Here is a 22,070-nt window from a genome sequence, read left to right as displayed (position 1 = left end):
ATGATTTGAACTCACCTTAGAGCATCCAAATATGAGACACATCATTAATTTTGAGACACAAAGGGCCCATTATTCCTAAGACAACCTTTTATTTCAGATCCATGCCTGCCTAGCAATCAACATATCACACACTGTGATATTATTCCAAGGGCATTTTCACATGTGACACTTAAATGTGAGCTGACTTTTCATGCTAATTATGACTATTGTTGATGGAGAAAGAAAAGTAGAGAAGAGTCATTTGTAATTTAAATCAAACTTTGACAAAGTGTTTTTTAACAACAGTTTTCAGAATCCTCCAGCTAACATGGTCAATTGTAGTCTCTGAAAGGAGACTTTTCCCAGCCCTGAACTGAATTAACATTTTGCAAAATATATTGTGCTCATTGATGTTGACAGAAACAGAAGCTGTTCTAAATGCTCTATATGCAACTGTTCATAAAGGTAAGAGCCGTGAAAGTACATAAATAGACTAGCATCTAAATGAAGTTGGCTTGGATTTTACTATATTATTTTTATCCATTCTTTTTTCTTAGTGTGCAAAATCTGAAACAAACCTAGCTTTCACTTGTGGATTACTTTGAAGATCAGGCCGCAATGTAGCCATTTTAATAATGGTACGTTATAAAGAAAATTCAATCCACGAAAACTGATGACAGTTCCTTTACTTTCCTCTTCCTTTCCTCTTTCACAGAGCTGCCAATTTTTAGGACTACCCTGTTCCCCTGAAAATAAGACCTAACCTGAAAATAAGCCCTTGTATGATTTTTCAGGATGCTCATAATATAAGCCCTACCCCCCAAAAAAAATAAGCCCCAGTTCAGTGAAACCTTGTCTTCCACCCTTGTGCAGCAACCAGAAGATGACATGACTGTACAGTATTTGAATAAATGTAGATTGTTGTACATGAAAAAAAAATCCCCTGAAAATAAGCCCTAGTGTGTCTTTTGGAGCAAAAATTAATATAAGACCCTGTCTTATTTTTGGGGAAACAGGGTATGTAGTTTCTTGGGATTAATAGACTACAGGATGCCACTTATATATCAGATCTTTCAGCTGAGTATAATTTAAGAGCAAAACAGAGGAGCACAAATCACATTGGCACTGATAATGTGTCCTGAAGCGAGAGTTTTTCTCACCAGTCCCTCTGCTCAGCACAGATAGGAAGCTATATTTAGTGCCTGTAGGACTTCCAATCAATCTGTGAATAAAATGCTGTGCAGCTTCAGGCTAGGAGAAGCATTTAAAGTGAAAGGACATATCCACCTATTGAGCAATGTTCAACAATATGTCCTTTAGCAGTCTCCTATAATAAGGTACTCCACCTCTTTGAGTCCATCTACCTGTCCACTTTTCATGAACCACTGTTCTAGAGTAGGCAAGAGAAGGACCACCAGAATGCTGAAGTAAAGAAGAAAACAACAGATCATGACTAGGGAACCTTAGACTTTTATCTAGAAAAGTAGCATAAGTAACAAATCTTATTAGAAGCACTCTCAAAGAGTTGCACTTTTCCCACTTTGTTGTGTGTGTTCTGTGTCGTCAGTTCAGAACTGACCATAGCAACTCTACCTTAATAAGGCTTTCAAGATAAGTGAAATTTAAGTGGTTTTACCAGTTCCACTCCCCCAGTGAGTTTTCATGGTTGACGAGGATTCAAACTCTGTTCTCCAAAGTCCTAGTCCATTACTCTATCCACTGCACCACACTGGGAATCTATTTAGAGAGATGTTGTTACCTTCAAGGCATTGGTAGCTATTAGTCCAAACCCTGTCTTTATCTCAGATCTATTTACCTGCCTAGCAACACACTATGCACCAAGGAGAGAGGAAAAAAACAGAATGCTTAACATCAGTGAATTAAGAGGAGACAGAAGGAGCATGAGGAAACCCAGGGCTCATCCAAATGGAATATTTCTTCCCTTGTACATACCAGAAGTATGTGCAGTTGATATTGGTATTTTTTGCACCATTTAGACAATGTAATTCTGAAACAGATATCAACAATGACAAAGAGTGACAAACCCCCTGCTTTTCCAGATATTGAAAAATCACCCCAAGGATTTAGTAAGGTTGCTTCCCTTTGTTCCAAGTGGGTGGAATTCAGGTAGCAAGAGCTTGTTGGATTGTAAGACTTCATTTGGATTGTAAGCCTTCAGTAAGAAACATTAACAAACAGTAATTCAGCAAATCTTCCTTCCTTCCTTCCTTCCTTCCTTCCTTCCTTCCTTCCTTCCTTCCTTCCTTCCTTCCTTCCTTCCTTCCTTCCTTCCTTTTGCAAGAATTTCTAGTGTTTCCTTGCTGTCTTCTGAAGAGTTAATGCAAAAGGTTATTGAATTCCAGATTAGATTAATAGTGGAGTGGGCCTTCGCTGAGAAGGACTGGTGGCTTTCAGTGTTAGCACAAATACACTGAGAAACAATAATAACATAAAATGTTATTTCAAGGGTTTTTTTCAAGCTTTCTGTAATATATTTTTATCCATTCCTTTAAAATATTTTTTACTTAGAGAAGAGAAGAGACGAGATCAAGTTTTAGGATTGTGGACAGGAACAACAGTAAGACCCATGGGGTAAGAACTGGCAGAAAGGGGAGAAGAATAAATGGATGAGCCACAAGATAAAATTCCGTTGAGGCCAAGTAGGGGGTGGCACACTGCAACTATGCTGAACCCATGGAACTGGGGAAAGGAATTATATGAGCCCCATTCAATCATTTTCACCCATATATGGAGGGAAACAGTATTGTGGATAAAGGAAGGCAGGGTTTAATGCTCACCCTGTTCAGAAATTTAGCCCTCATAGATTCTGAACAGGGGTATGGAATCAAGAAAAAGTGAAGAAAATTCAGCAGGGAAGGAACATTGTTATTATGTGCTTTCAAGTCAGAACCAATTTATAGCAATTTTAATGCGGTTTTCAAGGTAAGTGAGATATTTAAGGAGTTCCACACCCCCAGTGAGTTCCTGTGGCTGAGCAGGGATTCAAACCCAGGACTCCTGAGTCCTAGTTTGTTTGTTTGTTTGTTTGTTTGTTTGTTTGTTTGTTTGTTTATACCCTGCCCATCTGGTCTAAAAGACCACTCTAGGCGGCTAGTTCATCTACCACGTTGGATATTCCAGGAAGTAACATAGGTAGTCTTTGGTCTGAGAAGAGGGCACGTTTCTCTCTCTCCTCTCTCTCTCTCTCTCTCTCTCTCTCTCTCTCTCTCACACACACACACACACACACACACACACACACACACACACACACGTCCCATTTTGGGATGGGGTATTCTTCTTGCTTGGACCACATACTGCCTATGGGTAGGAAAACCCGGACTGGCACTGAGCCACAGCTCATTTAGTACATTGATTTCTAGTATATGTATTTGCATACATATGACACTTTCCTTTGCCTTGCCCATATTGTAGACACAAATCTGTCATTGATGGATAGGCCCATAATAGATTAATCAGGAGCAAGATACTGACTCATTAATTTTTATTAGAGCTAACTGATCATACAATTAATTTCTGATTTGCAATGATTGTATCTACATCATTACAGAAATAGACTCTCTCTTTGAAGTGAACATCTATTACAGTAATTGCTCCCCATCGCCACCTCTGCTAGAGTCAGTAATGGACTTTGGAACACCCTGGCGAGTCTCCAGCATTCTATGGCATCTCTCCCTATACAACCTATTATTGTGCCCAGCAATACTCTACCTGATCTTGAATAGTTTCAGGATTCTGCCCTGTGGCTACAGCGCAACTACAATCCCTCTGTCTTCTATTCTCACTTTAGCCAAGTGGAGCCCTGTGGTGAAGTGGTAAAACTGCAGTACTGCAGTGAAGACTGCTCACAACCTGAGTGCAAGCCCTATGGATTTGGGTAACCAGCTCAAAGTTGACTCAGCCTTCCATCCTTCTGAGGTCAGTAAAATGAGTATCAGCTTACTGGGGGGGGGCAAAGTGTTCCTTGCATAATTATGTTGTACGAGCCACCCAGAGAGTGCCCTAGCATTATGAGGCAGTATGTAAGTTGAAAAGATCAACTTTATTCCCTCTTATTTGCTCCCAACAGCTGGACATCATTGATGTATTAATTAAAATTCAACACTTATCAACCAAAACTTATAGGCATTACTAACAATCCTCAAGACAGTTTTAAAAGGCTCAGCTGTATTCAGGTAGATGATAACTAAAGACAAGGCTTTCTTTGCTGTAGCTGTGCTGGGTGGGAGATTCTGGGAGTTAGAAACCAAACCAAAACTTAAAGGCTTCCTTTGGCAATTTCATGGTGGACGCAACTCACACACAATGCAAGAAAGCCACGTCCACTCTGAAATCACCAAAGGGAAAGTGATTTCCTCCTGCTGCTTACTTCATTCCTATGGCAGAGCTGGACACTAGGATTTCAGCAAGTATTTCATATTTATTTAGTGCCAGCAGTGTGTTCAGTGTAATTCAAACATGATGCACTTCCGATCAGAAATATTAGATTTAAATGCTAATCAAATGGTGTATGCACGCATCTTCCTTTTGTCACTGGCAGACAGGTTTTGCTGATTGACAGATCTTGCATATTTTTTGCACTGTTTCAAAAACATGTTGGCTAGAGTTGACTGCCTTTTTGTTTTTCTACGTGTGGCCTGTGGAATGGTGAGTCCTCTCAAGCCATGAGTCTCTACAGGCTAGCACTGCCAGCAACCCTAACTTTATTTATTATTGCCTGTGGAATGGTGGTTGAACTGCAGTACTGCAGTCTCTGCTCACAGCCAGAGTTTGATCCCAGTGGGCTCCAGTAGCCAGCTCAAGGTTGATTCAGCCTTCCATCCTTCCAAGCTCAGTAAAATGGGTACCCAGCTCAGTGGAGGACAGTGTTCCTTGCATAATTACGTATGTTGTAAGCCACCCAGAGAGTGCGCTAGCACTATGGAACAGTATATAAGGTGAAACAATAAATAATACTATTTTAAAGTACTCTCCATCTCCCCAGCCCATAATGTGACTGAAAAGATGCAGAAAATGACTCAAAAGGACAATGCAGGAAAAGAGAGGACATGATTGACATGGTAAATATGAGAGATCTGGATATATCTGTGCTTTGTTCAGTTCATGGCAGAGATGGAAAGTTACTTTTTTGGACTGTGATTCCTAGAATCCATGCTACCTGGGGATTCTAGGAGCTATAATGCAAAGGAAGTAACCTTTCCCAGCACTGAGTATTCCAAAAGGACTCATTTACAGGAGATCTCAGCTGACAACACGATGATCCAGCAAATGTGTCAAGGACAAGCTGACTTACAATTTGGCCCCTGCCAAAGCAATCCACAGGACTGTTACAGCATATTTCATGTTCTGCAAATATTTAGTTCTTTTATGTTTTTATCAATTCATTTTGGTAAGCATATGAAGAGCTGCCTCTTTCAATGAAGCAAAGGAGCCTTATGGCACAGTAGTTAAATTGCAACACTGTAGTGAAGCCTCTGCTCATGTCCTGAGTTCAGATAGCTGGCTTGAGGTTGACTCAACTTTCCATCCTTCTGAGGCACTAAATTCAGCTTGCTGGGAGGTGGGGCGAGAGCACCAGGCCACTGGGAGGGCAGGGGGGCAATGGAGAGTCATACTTAAAAATTATAAACAGCCCAGAGAGTGTTTTAAGTGCTATGGGGCAGTACTGTATATTAGCAGAACAATTTGCTTTGTGAGGAAGGGAAGAATAAATGAAACCTGTGAGGAATTTAAAGAGGGAAGGGTGGACCTTAGATTCACAAATAGAAAAGAGCACTGGGAATGGTGCAATGGGAAGCAAAAAGATGAAAGCAGCAAGGTGGCCCCAGGTGATGAGGAAAGTATGTGTCCGGCATCAGCTCCACTTGTTTTCTGCTCCTGTCTATCTCTAGGATTGATTCCCCTTCAATGTGAAAGAGAGAATATGAAATCAATATGAATATAAAACTCAGGCACTGTCTTGAGCAGTTCAGGACCAAAAACAAGGCCTTCTCCATTGTGCCCTCTCCCATAAGAAAGCCCTTCTCAAAACGATCTCTTAGTGCCAACTTTGTTTTATTTTATGCACGGTGTGGAGACATTGTATTCAACAAGACATTTGGCCTTGTTTTCTGTTACTACACATTTTTTATGTCAAACTTTTAACTTCCTGCTCTAGTTTGGGATTATATTCACTGCTGTTTTCTGGTTTTACTATCTGTCACCCATTGCTGAAGGTTAGTCAGTAAATTAAACAGAGAAATATTATTTTAAAGATGGGCATCATCAACAAAGAACACCACATGTAACTGGAATCATGCCAGCACTAGTCTAAATGTTATGATCCATCACCACAAAGATTTCCATTATGAATTTTCAATTCATCCTACCTGTTAGCTGAATCCTATAAAACCAGGGCCATCATATTTTCAGTTTCTTTACCATTGAGCCATGGCAATGATATTGCCATTGGATGAACTCCCATGGGAAGCTGAGAGCTCCTCTATACCAGATACTTGGGAAATGTAATGTCTAGATGTCATTTGACCTCAGTATGTCCCATAATCTAAGGGAGGTCTGAACCCAAGATGCTTGTTAACACTTGTAAAATCCTATTATTATAATCAGGCTGGCTGCTACACTTCCGAATAATGATATAATCAAGAGCCCTAGTTGGTCACCAGAGCAGAATTTCCCCTGAATATAGAATGTCTGGGTGAACAAACAGCACATGAAGGATTCTTCAAAGACTGTCCTTTGCCATTTCCCCCTCCCCAGTTCTCCTTCTCAATAGTGAGGAAAAAAATAAATTAACAATGGCTCTGGCTTACCGAAAGGAAGTCAGTAAGTTCACTGGTGAGGAGCTGTTTGAGTTCTCCTTTATTGAGTTTATATTTATCCCCTTCTTTTGCTGAGTAATGGTGAAAGACCTTGATTAAGGTATCCATTGCACCTTCCAGCTGCGTCGGCATGCTGCAAAAAACGATAAGGAGCAAAGACTTGGGGCAACCGTGCGTGGCTACGTCTAAAAGAGCAATCATTTCCTCACATGCAAAGAGATAAATGCAGCTGCCCAGAAAAAAAAGCAGATAGGATTCAAACTTCTGCAGATCTCATCTTGTCACCTGCATGCATGGGTTGTTGACCATGATAATGCAGGAGAGCACTCTTTGCAAATGGATCCAAGGTGAAAATTGCAGTGCTTTGGGTTTTATGGGTGCTGCAGTCAGTTACAACTTGTCTCAAGGAGGCAAAGGAAAAAAAGGCATGAAGAAAGAACTTTCAGATGCAACACATTGTCTCTTACCTGTTCCAGCTAAAGGAGTTCCAGATTATTGTATTGTCCCAAGCAGATCCTGCCGCGGTCCAGTTTTATCTGAAATGTCCCACCCTACCTTACCAATTTCCCTGGAGCGTCTAGAAGGGAATCACCAGTGAGAAAAAGCCTGGCACTTGCTTTCTGCCCTGTTTGTGACAGCTTGTTTAGCAGTCCACAGGTGTCGGTGTCTTTCCCCAAGTGGCCTTCCTGAGTCTAGCTGGCTTCCCTGGGCATTGAGCAAGAAGCTGGGAATAGAAAAGTTCCTGCCTCATTAAAACAATGAGGGACTGAAATCTAGTTAGTTGCTAGGAAGTCAGCCATTGGGAATATATGCAGAACAAGAAGATATGGTACTTCTCTGTACTACCTGTTACATTTATAGCTATCTTTCCCCTCAAAGAACAGAGTGTGCTTGGTTTCTCTCCCTCTACTCACAAACTCTACTTGCAAGGTAGGTAAGGCTGAGAAATCAGGACTGGCCTAACTGGGCACTCAGCCTCACAGCCAAATGGAGATATGAATTTGGGCTTTCCTAATTCTCATCTGAGACATTGCTGCTCTCTATGGCATGCCTTTGTCTTCATACAGCATTGATGTATGTTAAATTTATTTGTGAGTTCCTTAGCTAGTCACACTTCAGAAAAGAAAACAGAGCTGTTAGTATATTGTTTTCAGAGTCAGATATAGTACACAGGTGCTGAACAGGCAGATACACCACAAAAACAGAGCTCTCCCTCTTAATAAAATAATTGCAAAATAATTTACATAGAATTTGCATATTTGGAAATATAACTAATCCTCTTTCACTGAATATGCCGCTGTCAGCATATTAAGGAAACACTACAGCTGATGTTCCTGAAGTGGCCATATCTTCTACTTCACAGAAGACATCCCTCTACTTGAAGACATTTTATGTGTGAAATTTTGTCGAGTTTAAAGGAACACAAAGAGGAAGGGCAGAGGCCTTGAAGTCAGAATCTGGACAGCAGAATGAGCAAGTGTGTGGTTTACCTGGTCACAATCATCAATGCTATGGCAAGACAAACTATATTTCTAGTACAATTATAGGAACGCATACTGTTTATCTATACAAGATTTATGCAGCATTGTGTCCTTTTGGGGCTATGATTTAGAAAGCAGGAAGTGGGCTTCCCGTAAGGAGGTTGTGGGGTTGCTGGAGAAAATGTAATTATTTCTACCTCCTGTTAACAAAGATCCAAAGAAGTAGCCATAGACTGCCTTGGTATGTGGACAAAATTAAGGGGTAAAACAAACAAGCAAGCAAACAAATATATATTTTTAAAAGGGGGTGGGAGAAAAAATATTGTGCAAATATTGTGAAAGTTTGTCCAGTTTAAAGACTGATTTATTTCAATGTAGGTTTTATGGAGCACAACCCACTAAAATAAAACAGAAAGAAATGTGTTAGTCTGTAAATTGCCATAATGCTTTAATTATGCTAATATTAAATGAGATGTTTGCAAGACTCTTAGGAATGGGGTTAGTACGTATTTCCAGACACACAACTCTCCTCCCTCCATTCCCCTCTGTTTGTAACACATACAGTTGTCCCAGAAGCTCAAGGCAGGAGAATTTGCATTTAATCAACAACAGGACCTCGCTGAGTGCTAGAAAATTATAATTCCCTTATAGCCACAACATTAGTCAGAGACTCTGGATTCTCCCACAGCAGCTGGATTACCTGGGACAACATTGTTTGTAACCTATACAGTTGCTTCATTGGCATAACATGTTTGTAGAGGTTGCAAAACCCTCATCAGGAAAGTCAGGACAGAGATCTTGGTGTTCAGCTGTGTGGAAGGATGCTGGTGACATCTCTGTGTGCATTGGAACTGCAAATTTTGTCTGGAGTGTGGCTCCCCCATGTGTGCTGTTGTGGAGTTGCCTACTGGCTGCTGATGGTATTTAAAGCTTCAGTGCTTTCCATCAGCAAGTAAATGGGAAAATGTATCTCTTTACAACCCCTAAAACCTTTGAACTGCCAGGAAAGCACAGTAAAAAAGTACACAGTGTTTTTTTAGAGGACTGGGGGAGTGCTCTAAGTGTGTTAAGGCTACAATTACTACCACCCTAGCTGGTCTATGGTGAAGGGCAATGAGATTTCTGCACTCTAGCATCTGAATGGCCACGTATTCCTTAGCCCTGTGTTCACAGAATCATAGAATAATAGTTTTGGAAGAGGCCTATAAGGCCATCAAATCTAATCCCTGCTCAGTGCAGGAATCCAAATCAAGTACTGTATATCTGACCGATGGCTGTCTAAGGAATCTACAGTGGGGTCTTGACTTGAGAACTTAATCCGTATTGGAAGGCGGTTCTCAAGTCAAAAAGTCTGCAAGTCAAGTCTCCATTGACCTGCAGTGCATTGAAAACCGATTAATCCCGTAACAGGCCGTTTTTGTTCCATTTTGGTTTTTTTCTGGTCTGTAAGTCAAATCTCAGTCTGCAAGTCAAACCTAAATTTTGCGGCCAGAGAAGTCTGTAACTCAAAAAGTCTGTAAGTCAAGCCGTCTGTAAGTCAAGGGTCCACTGTATGTGTGAAGCAGAAAATGGAGCTGCAACTGAAATATGCTTTGATGATATATTTCTTGCCATGGATCACTTATGTAGGTACGTGCTCAAAAGGTTTGCATGTCTGCCAAGCGGAAGCCAATAAAAATTAGCTAGGATCATCAGAGTCAATAGGCCTTGCGTACTTGAGACTTATAGATCAGACTTTGGCATTTACAGATAGTGCTGTCTGATGCTACTCCCAAAACAAACATCATGAACTTTGAATTATTACCTGAAGAATTCTGCTGGTTGATAGCTCTAAGGCAGTAAACAAAACAGGATGGTTTCCTTAAAACAAGCCATTGAAAACTCAGTGTTAAAGAATTCTAAATCATGAAGGGAGTGAGGAACACGGTGTCCAAGGCTGAAATCCTCTTGCTTAGCATAGTGAGTCACAACTAGAGTAGACCCATTGAATCAGTGGGGATTTGATGAGTCAACTCCTCTGTAAATTCAGCTGAGTCAATGGGCCTTACCTTAGTTGCAAATCACAACACTAAACAACAGGATTCCCTCTGTTGTATGTTAGATTAAAAGGTACAGCATGCAAATGTTACACAACCACTACACAGCACAGTACAACCCTTGCAATTTTCTGCTACTTGTTCCAGGGTCAAAACAGAAGAATAATAAACTGCCATCTTCAAGGTCTATCTCTGTGTGGTCCCATATAGGACATAAAGGTAAAGGTAAAGGCAAAGGTTCCCCTTGACAATTTTTGTCCAGTCGTGTTCAACTCTAGGGGGCGGTGCTCATCCCCGTTTCCAAGCCATAGAGCCAGCGTTTTGTCGGAAGACAATCTTCCGTGGTCACACGGCCAGTGCGACTTAGACACGGAATGCTGTTACCTTCCCACTGAGGTGGTCCCTATTTATCTACTTGCATTTGTATGCTTTCGAACCACTAGCTTGGCGGAACCTGGGACAAGCAACGGGCACTCATTCCGTCACATGGATTCAATCTTACGACTGCTTGGTCTTCTATGAAGTTTGCTCAAGGATCCTTCTTGGGGGACCGTCCCCAGAGAGTTCAGCTTGGGGAGAGCGTCTCGGCCCCGTGGAGTCTCAGTTGTGGGGTTCCACAGGGGCCGATCATCTCCCCAATGCTGTTTAACATCTTCATGAGGCCGCTGGGCGGGGTCATCAGAGGGTGTGGGGCATTGTGTCACCAGTACGCTGATGACACACAGCTCTACATCTCTTTTACTCCAAATTCAATGGATGCTGTCCAGTCCCTCCAGGGCTGCCTGGAGACCATACTGGAATGGATGCAGTCAAATGGATTGAGGCTGAACCTGGACAGGACGGAGGTCTTGAGGGTGGGTGGCTCTCCCGTCAGTGGCATAGGTGACTCCCTCTCCTTTGGAGGGATGACCCTTGCCACAAAGAGTGAGTTCCGCAGCTTGGGAATACATCTGGACCCGGTGCTAACCATGGAAACCCAGGTGGCGTCCATGGTACATTCTGCCTATTTTCATCTATGGCAGATTGCCCAGCTGCGCCCATATCTTGATCGGGGGGCCCTCACTACTCTAGTCCATGCGCTCGTAATCTCAAGATTAGACCATTGTAACGCACTCTACGTGGGGCTGCCTTTGAGGCTCATGCGGAAACTCCAGATGGTCCAGAATACAGCAACTAGGCTTATTAGTGGGGTGAGAAAATATCAGCACATCTCCCCCACTCTGGCTGCGCTGAACTGGTTACCTATTCGTTTCCGCATTGACTTCAAAGTATTAATGATTACATATAAAGCCCTAAACGGTTTGGGACCTCAATATTTGGCAGATCGCCTCCTCCCACCCAGATCTACCCGAGTCACCCGACATAGCCAGCAGGGACGGCTGAGGGGACTGACGCCGAGGGAGGCCCGGAAGGAGAAAACAAGAAACCGGGCCTTCTCGGCGGTTGCCCCTCGGCTGTGGAACACACTTCCCACTGAAATTCGGCTGGCACCTTCGCTGGGTGTGTTCAAAAACCAACTAAAAACATGGTTATTCAGACAGGCCTTCCCCCCAGTCACCTAAGTTCTTTCCCCCCCTTTTTTTTTCTGGTTCTTAATGTTGCCATCTTGTATAGTATTAATTATAATAATTGCATTATGCTAGTTATTTTCTACATTGTTTTAATGTGTTTTAATTTTTGTAAGCCGCCCCGAGTAGACGTTGTCTAGAGGGGCGGGGTAAAAATTGAATAAGTAAGTAAGTAAGTAAGTAAGTAAGTAAGTAAGTAAGTAAGTAAGTAAGTAAGTAAGTAAACAAACAAACAAACAAACACATAAATAAATAAATAAATAAATAAACAAACAAACAAACAAACAAACAGACAGACAGACAGACAGACAAACAAACAAACAAACAAATAAACAAATAAATAAATAAATAAATAAATAAATAAATAAATAAATAAATAAATAAATAAATAAATAAATAAATAAATAAATAAAAATTACCCTGCAGCACAGGCTTCTGCGGTTTAGCCCGCAGCACCACCATGTCCCTTTGCATGCATATAGGACATACCCGGGCTATTTTAGTTTCTTCTTTGGAGTGTGTACATTGCAGGGCAGCTTAAATCAATAGGCCATCCCTGCCATTAGTCAGAGTGAGACGAGGGCTTCAGACAGCAGATTTTGAGGGTTGTGTAAGAGAAGAAAATTATTATTGGTTTTATGTGATAACAGCGCATATAATTTATTGACATTATTGACACCAGCATTCAGGAGTTTGTAATTTAAGGGCTGGCTTTAGTCACATGGCAGATGACCAGCAAAAGACTCTGACTGTTCTTGTATAGGAAGGTCACTCAAGCTCTCTTCAGTATAAATTTGTTTTATAAAGTTGTACTAATCCGTTTGGCCCTGCAGCCTTCTTTTTTAAAAAGATGTGTTCCATTTGGGGGAAGGAAGCAGATGGCTACCATAGCAGGAAGAGCGAAAACAGCGCTTGAGTGTCCGGGAGTGAGCAGTTTTTAAAGAGATCAGCGAAGGTGAGCCAGATCCTAGGAATTCCTTCAGAGACAGAGAAGGAAGGCCATGAATGGCGCTTCTGTCTAGGGCAAATGTGGGCAATATGTAGTCCTTCATCCAAACATTGTTGGATCGCAACTCCCACACACATCTAGGAAATGAGATATAAATCTAAGACAAACATCTTGTCTGGATCATCATATATCTGTTTGTTGGCACTGAAGCTCATTGTCTCCCACAGGCTTTTAAAGGGCATGTAAAATACAATGACTAAACAACAACAAAATACAACATGGTACCCAGTGTGGTGTAGTGGTTACAGTGATGTACTAAAGTTTGGAAAACCTGGGTCTGAATCCCCACTCAATCATGGAAACTTGTGATAGGGTGGAACTGGTGAAACCACTTCTTAAATATCTCACCTTGAAAGCTCTATTAAAGTCCCTAAACATCACTTCTGACTTGATGGCACACAATACATGATGCATCCAGAAGGGGGACCCCTTAGGTCATGTTATATATAATGTTGTAAATGAAACAATCGCCTGTGTTTTAACTTGCCATGCCATGAATTATGAAATCTTACTGTAAAAGCTCACACTATCCATTCGACAATCAGCACTGTGGTCAGTATTTTGTTGCAAGTTCTTCTTACTAAAGAAGGCCCATTGATTCAACAGGATTTACCTGCGTATTGGCTTATTTAACAACTGATTCAATACTTAGCTGGGATTAACTAAAGGATATTGACTCATGGATTCTAGACCAAAAATGAACAGTTAAGAATCTTCCCTAAATGTTTCAGAAAACTCTTCCTGCTATGAAAATCACTGCAAGCTGTTAGTCTCTAGTGGCAAGATTTATTTGTTTCTTTTTATAATTAAACCATAAAGGAAAGTTTTTTCCTTGACATAATAGCTTTAAAGGACACATAGGTGAAACTTTTATATAATCACATGCTGTCAAATGGATTCCAATTTATCATGACTCCTATCAGGATTTGTTGTAGAGTGTTCAGTTATGCTTGGCCATTCGCTTCTTTTGTGGGCACTCGGACTATGAAGTTTGCTCAAGGATCCACAGGCTGGCTCTTCTCCTGAGAGGCACAATGAGAAATTGAACCCCCATTTGACTCTGCAGCCAAGTGCCCAACTCACTATGCTATCCAGCCAATGCTCTTGATGAAAAGAGTAGGAGAATTTGTACTACAGTACTTGTAGTATTCCATTCTTTCCCAGAGGGCATTTCTATATACAATGTACATTGGCAAATACTTGGATGGCGTTTTTGAGTTTGTTGATCATTTCTTGTGGGAGAAAGGCACAAGCTCGGGAGGAGTCTAATTGAGCTCCTATGTAGGTAACAGTTTGAGATGGGTCAAGGCATGATTTTGAAAAATTTACTTTGAGCTTGAGATCTGCTAGGAGGTTTAGGGTAAAGCGGGCATTGTTCAATGCGGTCTGGTAGGAGTCTGAGACGATCAGCCAGTCATCTATGTATGAAAAGACTGTGATTCCCCGTAGATGGTGGAAGGCAGCAACAGGGGCAAGACACTTGCTGAAAGTTCTGGGTGCTGTTGACAGACCGAAGGGGAGAGTACAGAACTGATAGGTGGTATCTGTGGAACTCCCTCTCCGTCTTAACTGTTCTCCTGCAATCAGGCAAAGACCTTTTTCTTCAGGCAACTTTCCCCTCAGTGGCTGGCTACCTAAGTTCAATTTCTCACTTTGCCTCTCAGGAAAAGAGACAGCCTGTGGAGCTGGGGGCAAACTTCATAGTCCCAGAATGTCGACACTTAAGGGAGGTTTTTAAATGGATTGTTGTACCTTACTGCTTTGAATATCTTTTGATGTTGATTATGCTTTTTAATAGGGTGTTCAGCTGATCATTTTAAGTAACTGTATATTCAATGTTATTAGCTTTTAAAATGCTGTCTTTTAATGATGTAAGCTGCCTTGGGTCCTTTTTAAGGCGAAAGACAGGGTAAAATATATTTTAAATAAAATCAGTCAATCATCATCATGTGTCATCAAGTCAATTCTGACATATGGTGATCCTTTCTAAGATTTTCTAGGTAGAGAATACTCAAAGGTGTACCATTTCCTTCTCCTGTGGGTGCCCTGGGACTGTGCAGCTTGCCCAAGGCCACACGGGCTGGCTCTTATCATAGGAGCCACAGTGGGCTATCAAACTCCCAACCTTTGGCTCCACAGGTAAATAAATAAAAAAATAAAAATTGCACTTCATTCTGTTTCAGCACTGCTTGTCCTGAGATTTGTCTCCTTGCCTGGAGAAGCTCAGCAATTACCATATTTTTCGCTCCATAAGACGCACCTTTCCATAAGACGCACCAATTTTTTAGGAGAAGAAAACAGGAAAATATAATCTGTTTTCTTCGCTCCATAAGACGCACAGACTTTCTACCCCCATTTTGTGGGGGGAAAGTGCGTCTTATGGTGCAAAAAATACAGTATCTAAGAGTCCAGATGGCACCCTGAGATCTGTGGGTGACGCCTTGCCTTTTGCCCTGGGCATAAAAATTATCAGTACCAGAGCTTGGAAAGGTACTTACTAAAATAGTTACATTCAGAGTTCTAAGACTCCAACATTTCAGTTCATTGGTTATTTTAAAAGTAACTCTTTCCTTTCATATGTTTCAAAGTAATTAAAATTACTTCTGGCTGTTTTTAAAAAACCAAATGAGACAATCTACTGGCTTATAGGATCAAACATACTGGCCTGGCTTGGCATCGCCCCAAACCCTCAACCAAGCATGAGGCGGCGGCAGGAGACACTGAATAAGTCAACACTTACACCATGTGGTATTCCTCCTTCACTGTTTAGTGAGGCCATAAAAGAAACAGGATAATAAAGAAATAAATGTTACACATAAGAAGACTGAATTGTGCCTTCTTAAATACGAATAATGTAGTTATATCTTTCTTAATGAAAAACAAATTGCAAGTAATGTTGCACTGCACTTTATTAATAGTATCACTTTTGGTTAAAATGTGTTGGACTCAAACACTGTTCAACTTTGAGCATGCATTTGTATTGTATAATTCCAGTGTGTCTGGAAAAGCCATAATCCTGCATATTGACACACAGGACACCAAGCTTGCAGCAGGAACAATGGCAATCCAGCTCTGCAACATTCTTGCTTTCACCAGGTAAAAGTAAACAGCATGTGCCTACAGTGTATAATTCAGAATCCACCCTTTGCTTCATGTAAGCAGGCACATCTCCAGCTCCTATTATATAGGACGTAATAGCTTTAGATTGAACAAACAAGAGAATTTACTTGACTCACTGGAAAGCACCAACACTGTACATCCATGATTGGCCTGACAGCAAAATGCCTGAGCAGTTGAGGCCATTTTCCTTGCAATGGTTCATTTTTGGTGCCAATGTTCCCCATTTATTTGTATTTATGACTGGTTCATGGAGATGATGATCTTAATGTCAGATAGTTAATGTCTGTCTATACTCCTTGGGATAAAGCAAAATTTAATGGTAGTTACCCTAAGGGGTACACAATGAAAATACAGACATCTGCTTGCTCCACTTGTACATCGTGCCCTCCATCACACTTGGGCAAAGTGTTCTTGCCAAAGGGAGAATTTGGAAATGTTACCTTTTTGGACTATCTCTCCCAGAATTCCCAGTCAGCATGCCACCAAAAGATAACTTTCCCAAACTCTGTCTAAAGATACCCAGTGTGCTGTAATGGATAGCGTGATGGGCTAAGAGGCTTGGGTTCCCGGCTCAGCCACGGAAATTCATGAGGGGAATCGGAACTGGTAAAACCACTCCTTAAATACTGTACTGTCACCCATACAATATGTGGCCTCGGATGTTATATTATGTGCCGTCAAGTTGGTACTTATTTATAGAAATCCTAGTAAGGCTTACAAGGTAAGTATCTCACTTCCCTTGAAAGCCTTGTCAGTGTCGCTATGAGTCAGTTCCAACTTGACATAACATAACATCCAAAGGCACGTATTATATGCATGACAGTAGAGTGCTACTGAGAGTACTTTTGGCAGATAAAGCAAGAGGAACATCAGTATTATTGCCTGAAGCGCTCTCTTCACAGCCTCTATTTTGACACTGCGGGATTTAATTGACACTGCAGGATGAGACTGGAGAAGTCAAAGATGTAATAGCAAGTGGGGGAAAGGGAAGCTAGGCAATCATGCAGATATTTATTTATTTATTTATTGGTTGGTTGGTTGGCTGGCTGGCTGGCTGGCTGGCTGGCTGGCTGGCTGGCTGGCTGGCTGGCTGGCTGGCTGGCTGGCTGGCTGGCTGGCTGGCTGGCTGGTTGGTTGGTTGGTTGGTTGGTTGGTTGGTTGGTTGGTTGGTTGGTTGGTTGGTTGGTTGGTTGGTTGGTTGGTTGGTTGGTTGGTTGGTTGGTTGGTTGGTTGGTTGGTTGGTTGGTTGGTTGGTTGGTTGGTTGGTTGGTTGGTTGGTTGGTTGGTTGGTTGGTTGGTTGGTTGGTTGGTTGATTGGTTGGTTGGTTGGTTGGTTTAAAATATTTTTATCCTCCCCCTTTCTCCTAAAAAAAGGACCCGGCAGTTTATATAATTAAAGATGAAATATCAAAAGCTAAAAGAAGCATATTATTCAAATATTAAGATTATTCAAATATTTTAAAAGAATAAATAACATTATATTAAAAATGTTAGGTGAAAGCATATTCAGAAGCAACAAAATACAAACCACTCCATTAAAAAACTTCTCCTAGACAGCCAGGAAAAGCCTACCTGAAGACAAAGGTCTTCACCTACTTGTGGAAGGACAGCAAAGATGGCACCTCCTGTAGAACGGAGTTTTAGAGTCTGGGAGCAGCAATATAGAAGGCTCTTTCTCGTGTCCCCATCAAGCACACCTGTAAAGGTGGCAGGACTGCGAGGACGGCCTCTCCTCATGATCTTAACACTGAAGCAGGCTCACAAAGGGAGATGCGGTCCTTGAGGCAGCTTGGGCCCAAGCTATTTAGCACTTTATAGGTTAGAGCCAGCACTTTAAATTGTGGTGAAAACAGATTGACAGCCAATGGGGATACTGTAATGGGGGGGAGGTACATGATCCGTGTGACCAGCCCCAGTTAGCAATCTGGCTGCTGCATTTTGGACCTCCTGAAATTTCCAGACACTTTCCAGATGTAGCCCCATGTAGAATATGTTGCAGTAATCCAGCTGAGCTGTAAGCAAGGCATGCATTACTGTGGCTTGATCAGTCCTCTCCAGAAACAGATGCAGCTGATGCACTAGCTTTAGTTGCACAAACACACTCCTGGTCAACTGCTGATTCCAGGCTTAGAGATGAATCCAGAAGCATCTTGAAGCTGCACACCTGTGTTTTCAGAGGGAGTGTAACCACATTCAGCACAGGCTGCATTCCTGTTCCTTGATCTGCCTTTTGATTTACCAGGTGCACCTCTATCTTGTCTTGATCAAGTTTCAGTTTTTGCGCACCCATCCAGTCCATGACTTACACTAAACACTGATTCAGAGTTGAAACAGCAAGGCATGTGTCACGGAGGCTAGATCAAACTTCTCCAGGACCTGATGCAGTTGGTGCACTAGTTTTAATTGTGCAAATGCACTCCTGGATAACCACTGAAACCTGGGCATTCAGGCTCAAAGGCGAATCGAGGAACACCCCCCAAGCTGTGCACCTGTATTTTCAGAGGGAGTATAACTCCATCCAGTACAGGCTGAATCCTGAATTACCCAGTCCATTACCAACATCAGACATTGATCTAGAACTGAAACAGCTTCCTTGGATTTGGGTGGAAAGGAGAGCTAGACTTGTGTCCCTCAAATACTGGTGAGAGTGAACCCCAAAACTCTGAACAACCTCTCCTAGCTGTTTCATATAAATGTTAAATAGCATAGGGGACAAAACAAAACCCTGAGAGACACCACAGTCCAATGACCAGGGTGTTATAAAGAAGTCCCCCAGGACCACCTTCTGTATTTGCCCCTCCAGGAAGGACCAGAGCCACTCTAAAACAGAGCCTCCAAGTCAAAAGCCGCCAAGATCCAGCAGAACCAACACTGGGCACATTCCCCATGTCCAGTTCCCAGTGTAGGTGGTCCACCAAGGCAACCAAAGCAGTCTCTGTCCCATAACCAGACCCAAAGCCAGATTGAAATGGATCTAGATAGTCTGTCTCATCCAAAACCCCTGGAGCTGAGAAGCCATGACTCACTCTAGTACCTTGCCCAAGAATGGAACATTAGAGACTGGTTGGTAATTACCCAATACTGTGGGATCCAAGGAGGGCTTTTTCAACAATGGTTTTACTACTGCCTCCTTTAAGCACGCAGAGGTCCTACCCTGCTGCAAGGGGGCATTCACCACTCCTCCTACTCACTCAACCAGTCCTTCTCTGACAACTTTTATAAGTCATGAAGGGCAAGGGATCCAACAGACTTGTGGTAACTTTCACCTCTCTGAGGCTTCTGTCCACATAATCAAGTTGGAAAAAAATGGAAACTTATTCATTAACACAGACAAGCAGGGGCCATAGTTACATTCACAGGATTTCTATTAACCATAGCATCCATGTCAGAGCACAGCTGAGCAACTCTGTGTGCAAAGTGTTTTGCAAACTCTTCACAGCAAGCTGTGAATGTGGTGTGCATTCTCTTCCTGCAGGCCAGCATGTAATAGGCCCTTAACCACTCTAAAGAGCTCCACCAGGCGACTCTGTGCAGATGCCATGGTGGCCAAGAAATAATGTGGTTAACACCATGTTTAGCAAAGGCTATGCTGAAAAGAGGGAAGTTAACAATTTACTTCATCTTCCTCAAGCCAGCCTTGTGCCTCTCCATAGCAACATTTTATTGAGTGGGAAGATGTTGAGAAAGAAGCATTGTAGAAGGCAGCCATATATGGACTGGGAAAGGTTGAGGCAAAAAACCAGAAAAGAGCAAGGAGTTGTAGGCAGGAGTTACGTATCAGCCAGCTGCTAGGTGACAAATTTCAACTTTGCATACAACACTAGCTGACATTACCCACCACTGCTTGTGCTGGACCTTTGCAATCATTAAAAAGGAATGTTTTTCTTTGCTAGTTTAGAGGAAAAACATGGTGGTTCTTTCTTCCTGCTATGAGTCTCACAAGCGACCCATGTGTTATGAATAATTCTTTAAACTGGTCTTTGTTTTTTATTAATCTGCATCTCTATATACAGTATCTCATAAGGGCCATCAGCCATGTTTCTCCATTCGTTTAGCCTTCAGTACAAATGCTTCTATGGGACATGGTGGCACTGCGGGTTAAACCGCAGAAGCCTGTGCTGCAGGGTCAGAAGACCTGCAGTTGAAAGATCGAATCCACACAATGGAGTGAGCTCCCATCACTTGTCCCAGCTCCTGCCAACCCAGCAGTTCAAAAGCATGCAAAGGCAAGTAGATAAATAGGTACCAGCTCAGTAGGAAGGTAACAGCGTTCCGGGTCTAGTCATGCTGACCTCATGACCACGGAAACTGTCTTTGGACAAATGCTGGCTCTGTGGCTTGGAAATGGGGATGAGCACCGCGCCCTAGAGTCGAACACGACTGGACTAAGTGTCAAGGGGAACCTTTTACCTTACAAATGCTTCTGAACCAAATAAAGAGTAATTAAATCTGTGTAACACATTACCTGCTCTTTTAAGACTCATCCAAAATGCAACCTGTTATGATAAAACCTGGTAGTATCCATTACACAATATATATCACTTCTACATGACCTCCAAACCATCCATGTTTATCAGATGCATCAGGGGAGCACCACTTGTGATCCTACCAGCAGGCATAACCTTCTTTATGCCGACAGTCCAATCATGGAATTTTCTTCCTGTGAAAGAATACAAATGGTTGGCTCCCACCTTGTTCAGTTTTTGACATCTGAAAAACAATGGTTCACGCAGGCTTTTAAGAAGTAATCTGGCCTTGGGACTTGACTGTATATGTTCTACCATATTCTTAACTTAGCATAATGATTGATGATTAAGATATGAATATGATTTTTTAAAAAATGTTGTGCATCAGTGTCCAGCCTGAACAAGCATTCCAATGAAGTTGAATATTCATATATTTCTTTGTGATTTTTTTAAACTGGTGTCAGAAGATGATTTAGTCTATTTGAATATTGACTTCTGTTGCTGATGAAACCTTATATTGTGAACAATGGGAACTAGAAACTGCAGAAACAGCAGAGGTGGGAGTAAAATAATAGCAAAGCAGCTCTTTTTCATGAGCAGAGATGGATTCCTGTTTAACAGAAGCAGCATGAAAATAATACTGAAAATGGTACATTTTAAAATAATAACCAACAGGGATACAAGCCCCCTCATTCTGCTGTCCATTCCAGGTGCCCAGACCAGAGCACCATCCTCACGGCTTTGTAAGATGTATTGGCCAAGATAACATGTTGTTCCACCCTCTCTTTGCCTTTGCTAGCTGCGTTCTTAAAGTAGCTAATACTCACCAGGTGGACTTAAGGAACTTTTGCAGACTTATCTGTGGCCTCTTGAACAATTTATTGGTCATGAGTTACAGCCATCTTGTGAATATAGCCATAAGACTTACAGCAGCAATTCTACTGTTTTTCATCAAACAATTCACTTGAAACTACGATAATGGGTTAAAGTACTGAATTACTACATTTTTGCTTCATGAAAGAGCAACAAATGATATATTTCTGTGCTGGCTCTAATTTTTTTTTCTTTGCATTTTTAATTTAAATTTTACAATGCACTAAAAAGAAGAAAGTAGCTAATATATTAAACTCAAGTGAGTGCCATAAAGATTACACAAAATCTTATCAAACGTTCAAGCACTTGGATCTTTTCTAAAAAGATATAATTCACTTTCTAATTGTATTTACCATGGATTATATTCAATGTTGCCATTCCATTGGAACAAAGCCTATGATGCTCATGCAAATCCCTTTTCATCTTTACACAAGTGTCAGATCCAGTGTTTTGATTCCATTGGCATAAACCACTGAGCAAATGCTTGCACAACTCATGATGGCAGGGATGGGCCAAATGGACCTCTTCAGATGGCTAAGGTTGCATTATGGATTTATTTAGCCAGATACCACAAGTGCCAGCTCCGTTATGACTTGCACAACTGCTAGAGGAACAATACCATCGTTTTACCAATGAAGTGAAATCCAACAGTGTGTTATTTGAGAGTGTCTCGATTCTGCAAGCCAGGGCAGATAAAAA

General features: G+C 41.7%; 1 protein-coding gene across 1 annotated transcript in view; it reads right to left on the bottom strand.

The window, feature by feature from the left end:
• The window catches only part of S100Z (S100 calcium binding protein Z), a 38,495-nt gene that overhangs the window by 6,689 nt on the left and 9,736 nt on the right, over positions 1–22,070 (bottom strand). The window contains exon 2 of the mRNA XM_072992670.2: positions 6,810–6,951. Coding sequence (XP_072848771.1) covers positions 6,810–6,950 — 141 coding nt within the window. The 5' untranslated portion in view covers position 6,951. The remainder of the gene's footprint in view (positions 1–6,809; positions 6,952–22,070) is intronic.

This window comes from Pogona vitticeps, chromosome 2 (genome assembly GCF_051106095.1).
Source record: "Pogona vitticeps strain Pit_001003342236 chromosome 2, PviZW2.1, whole genome shotgun sequence".
NCBI classification, from domain to species: domain Eukaryota; kingdom Metazoa; phylum Chordata; class Lepidosauria; order Squamata; family Agamidae; genus Pogona; species Pogona vitticeps.
The sequence above is the reverse complement of the archived record's forward strand: the minus strand, read 5'-3'. Positions and strand labels throughout refer to the sequence as shown.